Genomic DNA, 13,306 nt, shown 5'->3' with positions numbered 1-13,306 from the left:
TGTCTGTCTCGCAGTCAAGTTCCCAAGGTGGGTGGGTGAGTGGAAGGGGGCAGCCCTGGGTCCGAGACTGTCAGGTACTTCCCAGCGTGGTCCAGGCTGCCCGCCAGTGCCTTGAGTCAGCCAGTGGCATCGGTTGGCATTTTATGAGGAAGGGGTTACAGTGATTCCAGAAAGAGGATCTGAATTTATGCCTTTGACGTTAGAAAGACTCAGTGAGCAAATTGGGTAAGAAATGCCCAAGCAGAAATTTGTGCCTGGCTGTGGGGAATGAGACTGCAGAATGTTGACGTTAGGAGTTTTTCAAGGAATTCTAGCTCAATGTGTAATATGGAGGGTTGCGAATGTTGCTTCCCACAAAGGTCATTTCACTCTTGCTTTAAACATTTTTTGAGGTGGGGCCAGCAGGTTGTGTGGTGGTTGGGGTGCTGGACTCCCACATGGTTTAAGTGGTTTAAGAAGGATCTGTGTATCCTATGATGTGTCAAGTCTGTGGTTCGAGTCCTGGACCTGGTGGCTTGCTTTCTCCTTTCCCTCCCTCCTCCTCCTCTCACTTTTGGTCTCTCTCTGGTCAGATTTTAAAAAATGATAATGATGGGGACCAGCAGATAGTGTAATGATGGTGTAATGGTTACGTTGCTGGACTCCCACGTAGTCGGCCATGGTTCGAGTCCCAGACCCAGCAGCTTAAAACTCACCCTGGGTGCATGTGTGTGTGTCCTAAATCCTGATGAGAATGGAGGAGAAGGGATTGTGATGTGGCCATCCCCTTGGGTGGGTGATTTCTCACTTTCCGTCTCTCTGTTTCTCTCTGTCTCTCTGGCAAGCACATGCACCCTATGGCAAAAATCTCTCAAAAAAGAAAAATGATAATGATGAATGATGAATAAAATGAAATAACCATTTTTTTGAGTTCTAATTTACACACAATCAAGTTCCTCATTGTTAGTGAGTTTTGATGAATCATGTACTTGGTTAGCCATCACGCCCATCAAAATGTAGGGCAGTCATGTCACTCCGGACAGATGCCCTGTGCTTTCATGTGTTCATTGTCTCGCCCCAGCCCTGGCAACCACTGGTCTGGGTTCTGTCCCAATCATTGTTATGTATCTCTGGTCCAAAGCCCACTGTGCTTTGTGGCCTGTCAGCTGTGATGTGCTCCCCCGAGGCCTGGGCAGTTCGTATCCACTGGACGCTGTCTCTGCAGTGCCTGGGCATGCCCTCTGCATGGTGTCCCTGACTTGCTGGTCACTTTAGCGCCGTCCTGATCTCCCCAGCTTTCAGAGGGCATCTCTATCACGCACGCTTGCCTTTCTCTTCTCATACCAGTAGCAAGGGCTGGATCTCTTTCCTTCCAGACTTTCACAGACCCTTGAAGGTACCTGTCTTTGGTTCTCAAGCATGGCTGCACAGTGGACTCCCTTGCGGAGATTTGAAACAGACTCATTTCTGAGTGTCATCCCAGTAGCGTGTGCGATTGGCCGAGGGTGTGGCAGGGACACTGACTCTTTAGAGCTCCCTGGATGATTCAGGTATGCGGCAGCGTTGGGACCCTTCTGTGTCACATGACGTTTGCGTCATGGTGTCCTAGCCTCATTTTCCTGTACGTCTTTCTCTGGGATGAAGGCAACTCCTTGCTGGTCAGAGATCCAGTTTTGCCACAAGAATGATAATAATCGATCCCTTTATTAAGTGCTTGCCTGTGACGTTTGCTTCATCACATAAAGCTTTCTTATAAACCCTGGGAAATTGGAATTATTTAAAAAAAAAAAAAAAAAAAACAACTCAGGAAAGAGCAACAAGTTGCCCAAGACCAGGATTCCTGAGTGGTGGAATCAGGTTTTGCAAGTCTGATTCCTGAGTCCTACGCTGTGTCTGGTGCTGGAGCTCCGGGCTGCATTGCTCTGCCGTGCTGGGCATGGCTGACGTGCCGTGTGCGCTCGGGGAAAGAACGGGTGACGAGCCAGGGCAGTGTCCTCCTGCAGGCGGGGGGACTCCAGTGCCATTGAGCATAGTCATCTCGGTTCTCTTCAGGAGGACTTCTCTGTCCTGAGAAATCACCCCTGAGGGGAGGGTGGCCATGCCCCAGTCCCTTCTGCTCCATTCTCCTCACGGGATTTTGGACATGCACACGCATGCCTGGCATGTTTCTGACGTCACTGGGTCTCGGGGTTGAACTGTGCATTTGGTTATGTGGGTTCCAGCCTCCTCAATCTCTGTGCTTCTGCTGGCTGTGCATTTGGTTATGTGGGTTCCAGCCTCCTTAATCTCTGTGCTACTGCTTGTCTCCTTTTACTTGTTTTCCAGAAGGTTGTGCTCCCCACAAAGAGAGACGGGAGAAAGCACCCCCTAATGGGGCATGATCACACTGCAGTCCCCTCTCCATTTCTCTACCCCCTAATGGGGCATGATCACACTGCAGTCTCCTCTCCATTTCTCTGTCTCGTTAGTACTTGGGGCATGCACACATACATACCTGCCGTGTTTTTGAAGTCACCGGGCCTGGAATTCAAACCAGGTAGTGATGTGGGATCCAGCCTCCTTAACCACCAGGCCATGGGCGGGCCCCGGCCACCTTGTTCCCTATCACAGCAGAGGATGGAGAAGGCAGAGATGTTGCTGTTGACCCTGTAGGGGGTCTCACGTTCAGTGCTGTGGCTACTCTCGTCACTTGGGTACATCAGATTGAGCCTTTAGTATTACCTGAAGCTGTCAGAAGTTGGCTGGTTTTCCTGTTCTGCTGTAATTGCAGTGTGCTCTTGTGGGGGGAAGAAGGTATAATCATCTACTTAATTGGCATGTCGGCACACCCATCCTACTGTGAGGAATGACATTCATGATGATGGCTCTGAAGTTGTGCAAGATCCTCACATGTCTTCTGAACGACCAGCACCCCGCCTTGGTTCAGAATCACTCCATATACCAATTCAGAAGCCAGGAATGCTGGAGGAAAAATCGTACAGCCTGCCACTCTAGTACATTCTGACCTTTCACATACCAAGAGTCATTCAGTTCCAAGTGGCTTAGGGGCTCCCTGTTGCTCAGTTTGCTTATTTCAACACCTTCTTGGCTGCTAGGAATGTCCTCTGCAAACTGACCTGTGGTTACGGTGAAACTGAGAGTGCGTTCTCGGGGGGCAGGTGTCTCCTCGGCCATCCTGTGTCCTGCATGTGACCAGTGGTACCGGGAACGTTCACACAGCACCCCTCAGCTCGTCAGCTACACAGCATAGCACGACCAGCAAATCCGAAACCTCCCTGGTGCAGTGGCTTTAAAAAACAAAACAAAACAAAACTTTTTATCTGGAAATACTGTCAAACTTACAGAAAAGTTAAAAGAATGGGGTAAAGAAATGTATATTTATGGCCTGAACCCAGATTGTCGGTTTTGCCTACTTGTGTTATTCCTCCTTCCACACCCCCCACGTCTGCCCACTTCACTCCCTATTATTTCTCCCAGATTAGTTGAAATTTGGAAAGTGAAATCAGCCCTGATTTCAGTCGCCTTCTCTCAGGGCCATGAACATTCTCTGACACAAACACAATCTGTCCCAATGCAAAATAATGACAAATTGGGAGTGGCGGGTATATGGATGGCCTTCACTTAATCAATACACATTGTATTCTTATACCGAAAAATCACATTGACCTCACACATATGTACAACTGTTATATGTTATTATTTATTTTTTCAAAAGAATTATTTTTATTTAACTTTATTATCATCATTTATTTTTTTTTTAATTTGAAAGACAGAGAGTGAGTGAGGTCAAAGCAAGCCACCAGGGTCAGGACTTGAACCACAGTCTGCCTTGTGAGAGTCCAGCACCCTCACTCACCATGCCAACTGCCAGCCCTAAATAATATAATTCAGGTCAGCAAATTTGACATTTTTGTTTAAAGAATTATTTTAGTTAACTTTATTTTTTTACTTACTTATTTTAATATGACCAGAGAGGGACAGAGTGAAAGAGAGAGAGAGACAGAGAGGGAAAGTGAGAAGGCTAGTGGCCAGGTCTGAGGCTTGAACATCAGTCAGCCATGTGGGAATTCAGCACCCTTACCCACCATGCCACCTGCCGGCCCCAGCAAATTTAATCTCAGTACATACTGTTGCCTTGCCCAGCCTCAGTCGTGCAGGCAGCCGTGTACTGAACTGCAGTGCTGGAGGCCACATGGCCACTGGGGGTCTGGATCCCGAGTCAGACTGCAAACACCCCGGGCACAGCGTGTGCACATGCCCAAGACCCTGCCAGCTGTGGAGGGCCGGGGGAAGGTCACAGCATGACAAGACCCCGTCAAGGTCGTGGTCTCTCTCACGCACAGTCATGCACTGTCTCATGAACATCATAGATATGTTTTTAAAGTTGTCATCTAGTTTATAGATGTCTGCTCTTGTCTCTTGTTTCAGTAATATGGTTACAGGGCTGGCTCAGCGGTGCAGTAGTCATGCACTCTCAGGAGACGCCAGATCCCACATGGCATCTGTGGTTCGAGTCCCTGACCTAGTCAGCCGGAGACCTCCAGGCACAGGTGCAGGTGCCCGAGAGCCGAGGGACTGGAGAACTGGAGGAGGGGTGTGTGTGACCATGTCCTGTGGGCATGTCCTAGCTCTCATGCGTGTGTGTGTGTGTGGGTAAGCTATGCTCATCATCATGTGTGCATGCACACACTCCGTCATGGGTAAAGACAAAAACATGGGACCAGCAGATGGCATAGTGCTTATGTCGCTCGACTCCCACATGGCCGACCATGGTTCAAGTCCTGGACCCTGCGGCTTGAAACTCATGCCGGGCGCGTGTGCGTGTGTGCCCGAACTCCCAAGAGGAGAATGGAGGAGAAGAGATTGCAGCGTGGCCCTCCCCTCTGGGGGGTGATTTCTCACTTTCTGTCTTTTAACCTCTGTCTCACCAGTGAGCACGCACGCCCTGTAGCAAAAATCTCTCAAAAAAAGAGAAGAAAACAATTGAAAAATTTATAGTGGTTGGTGGCAATTTCCCCTCACATCAGGAAGTGTATCATGTCAGCTCGTTCTCTTAGGCGTTTTTCACCAGCTTTCTCCAGTGTCGTAATGTTATCACTTTTCCTCTTGTAATCAAAAAGCACTTTTTAAAAGTTTATTAATTTGTTCCATGAAAGAGACAGAGACAGAGAGAAAGTGAGACAGAGATGCAGGCACTCCAGCAGGGCCGCCACAGCACGGTCTGACCCCGCCTCAGCTGGCCTGATTTCTCAGGTCACGGCACACTCGTCGTGTCCTGGGGGTAGCCCGGGACAGGGACCCTTCCTCTGAGGCCCATGGGCATTATCACTGTGCCAACTCTGGTCCCATAATCAAAGACTGCGTTAGCAAGGACATACTTTGAGACTGTTCAAATACCCGGTCTTCATCGAAATGACATTGCACCTGCAGAAACGATCTTCCCTGAATCAGTTATTTATTTTTAAAAAAGAATTATTTTACACAAAGTTCATTCAATCCAGTTTTCCAAAACGTCCTGTTGAATTTTCAGTTTCATAATGCTTTAGTGGACTAAAACTATCGAGAGCTTCATAATATCCATTATAATGTTTCACCGTAGCATGTTTAAGAGAGAATGAGCAACAATCGAAGACATTTGCAAGCCACTCCTCTCTTTTCTTCTAGGACAAACACTGAACAGTGACCGTCAAAAGTCACTGGCAGGCAAATAAAGAAATAAAATAATTGTTCTTTTTCAAACGACAATGGTTGCACCCATACGAAATTGAGTGTCTAACTATGCTTGATCTTACTAAATGGAAAAAGAAAGAATAACAAAGGCATCACACAACAAAAAATAAATTATTCAATTGTATTTATAATACAATGAAATCTACACGATCTCGCTGAAAACATCTGCCCGCAGATGGCTGCCTCGCTGTGAGCAGATGTCACTTCAAAGAATTTTAGACAACAGTGCAAGAAGAGCGTTCCAAGTATAATCTTAATATACATATTTATAACCTTTATATTTATATGTTACCCAATGGTCTGGTGGCACAGGTCCATTTCTATCTGGAATTCAATTTCCTTTTGATCGCCTTGATCTGCCTAACAAGTTTCAAGTAACTGTGGCCTCCGCCACATCTGAAGACTGAATGGATTTGGCAAGAACAAAATAAAACTGATTTTCTTCTTCAGCCACTTGTCAAGGTTATTCTTTGCTATTTATTTGTTTCTTTATTCCTCTGGCTCCAAGATCTATTGTTTTGGAAGGCCATGTTTGATGTAGAGACACTTAAGCCAGGGTTATCACCTGGAAACCAGCAAGCAACAGTGATAACCAAATGTGTCAGTTGGTTTTGCCTTAAAGAGCATTTTGGGAAAAAAGTGTTTTCTGGTCTTCACTTGCAATGGAAAATTGAAAACTGAATCTTGGAAGAAGGGTGGCATAGTGGCAAAATGTGATTCTTTGTGAGGCAATTCACATAAAAACATCCCTGGTTCGAGTCCGATGCTCTCTCCGAGTACTCTGGGCAAGTGCCCACGATCTGGGCGGGCTGAAGGCTGGGGGTGGGTCGTGGTATCAGGGCTCTGTTAGGGATACAACCTTTCTCTCTCTCTCCAATTCTCAATCATGGCAGAAGTAAATAAATAAGCAGTTTTTAAATAGTCTAGCTAAATTAAGATAGAAATAAATAAAACATTTAAAAAGTGAACCCTGGGGACCAGCAGTTGGTGTAATGGTTATGTCACTGGACTCCCATGTAGTTGACTGTGGTTTGAATCCCGGACCCGGTGGCTTGAACTCATACCAGGTGCGCATTTGTGCGTGTGTGCCCGAACTCCCAAGAGGAGAATGGAGGAGAAGAGATTGCAGCGTGGCCCTCCCCTCTGGGGGGTGATTTCTCACTTTCTGTCTTTTAACCTCTGTCTCACCAGTGAGCACGCACGCCCTGTAGCAAAAATCTCTCAAAAAAAGAGAAGAAAACAATTGAAAAATTTATAGTGGTTGGTGGCAATTTCCCCTCACATCAGGAAGTGTATCATGTCAGCTCGTTCTCTTAGGCGTTTTTCACCAGCTTTCTCCAGTGTCGTAATGTCATCACTTTTCCTCTTGTAATCAAAAAGCACTTTTTAAAAGTTTATTAATTTGTTCCATGAAAGAGACAGAGACAGAGAGAAAGTGAGACAGAGATGCAGGCACTCCAGCAGGGCCGCCACAGCACGGTCTGACCCCGCCTCAGCTGGCCTGATTTCTCAGGTCACGGCACACTCGTCGTGTCCTGGGGGTAGCCCGGGACAGGGACCCTTCCTCTGAGGCCCATGGGCATTATCACTGTGCCAACTCTGGTCCCATAATCAAAGACTGCGTTAGCAAGGACATACTTTGAGACTGTGCAAATACCCTGTCTTCATCGAAATGACATTGCACCTGCAGAAACGATCTTCCCTGAATCAGTTATTTATTTTTAAAAAAGAATTATTTTATCTAACTTTATTTATTTTAATTTGACCAGAGAGAGAGAGAAAGCCACCTGGTCTGAGACTTGACCCCCGGTCAGCCATGTGGGAGGCCAGCATCCTTAACCACCATGCCACCTGCCACCCCCCCAATCAGTTATTATCCAATACTCGTCAGATGGTGAATTTTTAATGAATTACATCATTTCCTCTTTTATGTTGCCATTCTTCTATGAGAAAGAGCTTTGCCTTCTCCTCACTTATTATATCAATATAGACTCACTTTTAAAATTTTACTCGAGTTATAATCTATTACTCTTTGTTATCCTGATGCTCTGTGTGTTCTTTTTAAAAAAGAATTATTTATTTAATTTATTCATTCACTTATTTTAATGTGACTAGAGAAAGACACAGAGGAAGAGAGAGGGAAAGTGAGAAAGCAAGCCACCAGGTCTGGGACTCAAACCGTGGTTGGCCACGTGGGAGTGTCTAGTACCTTAACTACCATGCCACCTAATGCCCCCCCTTTTTTTTGCTTTGTGACGTTTATGTTGAAGATGGCTTCTGTGTGGTGTTGGGCAGGAGTGGGATGGTCTCCACTATGCTTGTTTCCTGGTTGCCTAGGACAGTAGTAACCTAATGGCATCTTTTCCTTCCCTCGGGGCAGTTATCAGCCCGCCTCCTGTGGCTGGGACGATTTCATACAATTCAAACTCGTCTTCCTTGGAACAGCCAAATGGAGGGAGTACAAGTCCTGTTTGCAAAGCCTCTTCTGGGCTTGAGGCAAGCCCAGGTAAGTTCTTAAAAGATGGAGAGAGAGTGGTGTGATTCTTTTTTTTCTTTAAAGAGAGGTTTTTGCGATAGGGCACGTGTACTCATGGGAGAGACAGAGAGACAGAGACAGAAAGTGAGACACCATCCCCCAGGGGATGGCTTTGCCACAATCCCTTCTCCTCCATTCCCCTTTTGGGATTTTGGGCACACATGCCCAGTGTGAGTTTTAAGCTGCTGGGTCCAGGACTCAAACCATGGTTGACTGCGTGGGGGTCAAGCAACATAACCATTACACCATCTGCTGGTCCCAAGAGGGCTGCCTTTTTTTTTTTTTTTTTTTTAGAAAATGGTCACATATTAATTATTTTATTTAACTATTTATTTATTTATTTTTAATTTGACCAGAGCGGGACAGAGTGTGAGAGAGAGAGAGAGAGAGAGAGAGAGAAAGTGAGAAAGCAAGTTGCCAGGTCCAAGACCCGAACCATGGTCGGCCATGTAGGAGTCCAGAGCCCTTAGCCACCACGCCACCTGCTGGCCCCCAGAGGGCGGTGTTTGTCTCAAGAGCTCCACTATCTTAGAAGGACTGAAAGCCAAGTTGGACCCACTAGAGAGAGTACATATCCAGGACTGCAATGGCTGGAAGTCACTTTGGGTTGGGCTTTAGACTTTCTCTCTGTACCTCTCTGTTTCTCTCCTCTCCGGTAAGCACACACGCCTTGTGACCAACTAAATAAATAAATAAAGTACATAGACATGTATATGCGTACATATACACATATTCACACAGGTATGGGTATGTGTGTATCTGTGGAGGGGGACTTAGTAGGACTGCAAGGAGCAATAATCTCAGCGACCAGTGGTCAGAGGTTTGCACGAACATCTCTGAGTAATTCCTAGATCAAGCAGAGAAAACATCAGTAAAGATCTAGACTCGAAAACCGTGATCAACAAACGTGAGCTAATGGATGTGTAGAGGTTACCGAAAATACTCATTTTGGACCAGCAGGTGGCGCACTGGTTATGTCACTGGATGCCCACGTAATTGGCCATAGTTCAAGTCCCAGACCCAGTGGCACGTGTGCGTGTGTGCCCAAGGTCCCGAGAGGAGAATGGAGGAGAAGGGATTGCGGCGTGGCCATCCCCCTGGGGTGGGGGGAGGTGATCTCTTGCTTTCTGTCTCTCTGTCTCTGTCTTTCTGGCGAGTGTACATGTGCTATAGCAAAAACCTCTCTTCAAAAACAAAACAAAACAAAACAAAACTGTGAGTTTTAAGCCACCAGGTCTGGGACACGAACCGCGGTCGACTACGTGGGAGTCCAGCTACATAGCCATTACGCTAACTGCTGGTTCCCAGCAACTTAATCTTTTTAAAAAGGCTGCACATTTACAAAAAAAATTGTTTTTATTTTATTAAATTTAAGAATATTTATTTATAATAGAGTGTATGAGTGTGTGTGAGTGTGTGTGTGTGTGTGTGTGTGTGTGAGAGAGAGAGAGAGAGAGAGAGAGAGAGCAGTGAATCGAGCCGCCAGGTCCGGGACTTGAAATGCAGTCGACCATGTGGGAGTCCAGTGCCTTAACCACCATGCCACCTGCCGGCCTCAAATTTTGTTCTGATTTTAAGCCATAGAGTAAATTTCAGGAGTTTTTACTTTTTGCTGTTAGTGGTGTTTGGTATTAGGATCATGAACTTTGACCACAGAGAGACCATATTAGAGATGATACTAACCAGCAATAACTAGACTTGCCCTTCACATTTGCAAATGAAGAAACACATGTCTTAATACTTGCTGTATCTAGAAAATACTCACAGTGGCTCTGCACTTGGTGGTGATTGTAACCTTCTCCTCTCTTTTCCACCTCCCACAGCCACCCCGTCCTCTGGTAAGGCACTGCTAATCTCTATACCCATCAACGCTATTAGAAAATTAGTTGGATTGGGACCAGCAGATGGCATAATGGCTACACTGCTGGACTCCTATGTAGTTGACCGCGGTTTGAGTCCCGGACCCGGTGGCTTAAACTCACGCCGGGTACGTGTGCGAGCGTGCCCAAGATCCCGAGAGGAGAATGGAGAAGGGATTGTGGCATAGCCATCCCCCCTGGGGGGGGATTTCTTGCTTTCTGTCTCTGTCTCTCCAGTGAGTACACACACCCTATAAGGAAAAAAACCTCTCTCTTTAAGAACGAAAAAGAAAGAAAGAAAGAAAGAAAGAAAGAAAGAAAGAAAGAAAGAAAGAAAGAAAGAAAGCAAGATAGATTAGTTGGATTAGCTGACATGTATTATCTGTTAATTGTTTGCCTTTTATTTTGATCCTAATAGGAGAAAAAAGGAAAATGAATGACTCCCATGTTGTGGAGGAGGCCAAGAAACCCCGAGTTATGGGGGATATTCCGATGGAATTAATCAACGAGGTTATGTCTACCATCACAGACCCTGCAGCCATGCTGGGACCAGAGGTCAGCAGGGTCGACGTGGGCAGCCAACTGGTAGACCCTTTCTGCTCTTCTGGCTACTCTAGCTGTCTATGGGGGTGGTGACACTGAGAGTTAGCTAGTTCTGCTACCCAGATTTGCTTTTAATCTGGTGGTAGGAGTGGACAGGGCAGGTGCTTCTTCTTGTCGAATATCACACCCAGGGCTACATACTGATAATCTCATATTATTGAAGGCATCTTCCACCGTAATTGATTATCCTGAAGAATTTCAAACCCTCGTAAATGTTTTGAAAATTCATTGATAAAGATCCATAGACTCTTGGGCCAGCAGATGGCATGGTAGTTAAGGCACTGGATCCCTCATGGCCAGCTGTGCAGTTTGAGGCCTGGACTTGGTGACTTGAAAAACGTGCAGGGCACCTGTGTGTGTGTGCCCGAAATCCTGAGAAGATGGAGGAGAAGGGATTGTGGCATCGCTATTCCCCGGGAGTTATTTCTCACTTTCCCTCTCTGGGTTGCTCGGTCTCTTTCTCTGGCAAGCTCATGTGCCCCATAGCAAAAAACAAACACACACAAGCAAACAAATATCAGTCACCTAGATCCCGTGATTGTTAACATTCAGCCACATTTGCTTTCTCTCCTTCCTTCTCTGTCTCTCACCATGTGGAACTATTTCACACTTACAAACAGATGTTATAACACTGTATCCCTAAACATTTTCACAATGTATCTCATTTAAAAAGACTCTCCTCTTACATAGCTACAATGCAGTTATCACTCTTAGGAAACTTAACAAGGTTACAGTATTTTCTAACACAGTGGGTTGCCAAACTAGCTTCCAAACCAAGTCTGCCCCACTGGCTGATTTAGTTAATACAGCGATCCTGAAACATTTTGTCTACCATGTATAACAGCAAATTCGAATAACTGAGACGGGGAAGGTGTGGCGTGAGAACATGAAATATTTATTATGTGACCCTTTACAAAAAGGTTTTCTGACCTCTGGCTTAATATGCAACCTATGTCGGGAACCAGCAGTTAGCGTAATGGCTATGTCGCTAGACTCCCACATAGTCGACCACGGTTCGCGTCTCGGACCCGGTTGCTTAAATCTCACGCCGGGCGCGTGTGCGTGCGTGCCCAAGATCCCGAGAGAATGGAGGAGAAGGGATTGCGGCGTGACCATCCCCCCTGGGGGGTGATTTCTCGCTTTCTGTCTCTATGTCTCTGTCTGTCTGGCGAGCGCACGTGCCCTATAGCGAAAACCTCTCAAAAAAAAAAAAATTGCAACCTATGTCTAAATTCCTCATGTTTCCAAAATATATCTTTTATAACATTTGTTGCTGCTGTTGAAGGATCACTTAAGGATCCATATTGCATTTAGTTCTTATTTCTTCATCCTTTAGTCTCCTTTAATTTAAAACAATTCTCTGGTCCCTCTTCGGTCTTCTGCAACAGTGCCATTCTTAGCTGTTAGTCTTGTATAAAATCCCTCTATTTAATCAGTCTGTAGTTATAATGATTTGATTCTAGTAGGACATTTTGGTGAAAGGACTGCTGTAAGCTCGTTAGGTTGCATCCAGGGAGATGTTGTTTGAGACATTTCTGACAGTGCCTGAGAAGTGGAGAGAGTTTAGCGATTATTTTGCAAATATCTTTTTTATTTTTAGGGTGTACCTGCTAGATTATCAGTTTTTAACTTTTCATATTTTTTTCTGTTTATCTTCTGATACTGAGGACAATTCAGAGAACTGAAATATGGTAATAGAAAGGTCCTACCATGACATTGTTCTCTTTCCGTCTAGACATCCAGTCTGTGGGGACTTCAGACTCCGGTATCTTTCGTACATGTGTCCTTGAGAGATTTAGTAACTTGATAGATTCGCTGAGCTTATTTTTTTTTCATCTGTAAAGTGGGGATGCAATCACACATTGCAAAAACATTTTGGAATAGACTTTAATGTGTTGCAACTGCTCAATGTGTCCTGACTTAGGAAAATTGTTGAATTTTCAGAAATTCATGAGTTGTTTGTTATATAAGTTGACAGCTTGAAGTTGGCCTTAATGACACGTGGTCCCCCAGACAGCCCCTGTAGATCCATGAGATGAGCAAGCGCTACCAGTGAGGGCGTTTCTTCCCTGGAGAGCTGTTTGTTGAGCATTTACCACACACTGGCCTAAATAGGAGGGCACACAGGTGAGCTGCCGGGGTGTCGAGTGTAGGTCAACAGGAAATCCTTTGGAAAGGAGACCATCCTCTGAACAGGGGTGACTGTCATGAGGATGGCTGCTGCTACTGGGCCTGTAGTGAGAATTTGGCATCTTCATCCCAAGGGCAGCTGGATGGGATTTCTCTACATCAGGGCTTGGCAATTGGTAACCCACAGGCCAAGTCTGACCTGTTGTTTGTTTAGTATTTTCTTCTTAAAAATATTTATTTAATTTAATTTATTATTATTTTTTTTCTTTTGCTGTAGGGTGCACAGTGTACTTATCAGAGAGAGACAGAGAGAGAGAGCAAGTGGGAAAGGGCACTGCCAGGTTCAGGACTCGAACTGTGGTCGGCCATGTCAGTGTCCAGCACCTAACCTCCGTGCCACCTGCTGGCCCCTATATATTTTATTTTCCCTGAAAGAGATACTTTTTTTTTTTTTCTTGCAGGGGTGTGT

General features: G+C 45.7%; 1 protein-coding gene across 1 annotated transcript in view; it reads left to right on the top strand.

The window, feature by feature from the left end:
• The window catches only part of KAT2B (lysine acetyltransferase 2B), a gene marked incomplete at its 3' end in the record, with an annotated part of 88,227 nt that overhangs the window by 40,528 nt on the left and 34,393 nt on the right, over positions 1-13,306 (top strand). The window contains exons 8-9 of the mRNA XM_006161870.2: positions 8,090-8,215; positions 10,523-10,659. Coding sequence (XP_006161932.2) covers positions 8,090-8,215; positions 10,523-10,659 — 263 coding nt within the window. The remainder of the gene's footprint in view (positions 1-8,089; positions 8,216-10,522; positions 10,660-13,306) is intronic.

Source organism: Tupaia chinensis, unplaced genomic scaffold, assembly GCF_000334495.1.
Source record: "Tupaia chinensis unplaced genomic scaffold, TupChi_1.0 Scaffold139389_1, whole genome shotgun sequence".
Taxonomy (NCBI): domain Eukaryota; kingdom Metazoa; phylum Chordata; class Mammalia; order Scandentia; family Tupaiidae; genus Tupaia; species Tupaia belangeri.
This window is presented reverse-complemented; position numbering and strand designations above follow the sequence as displayed.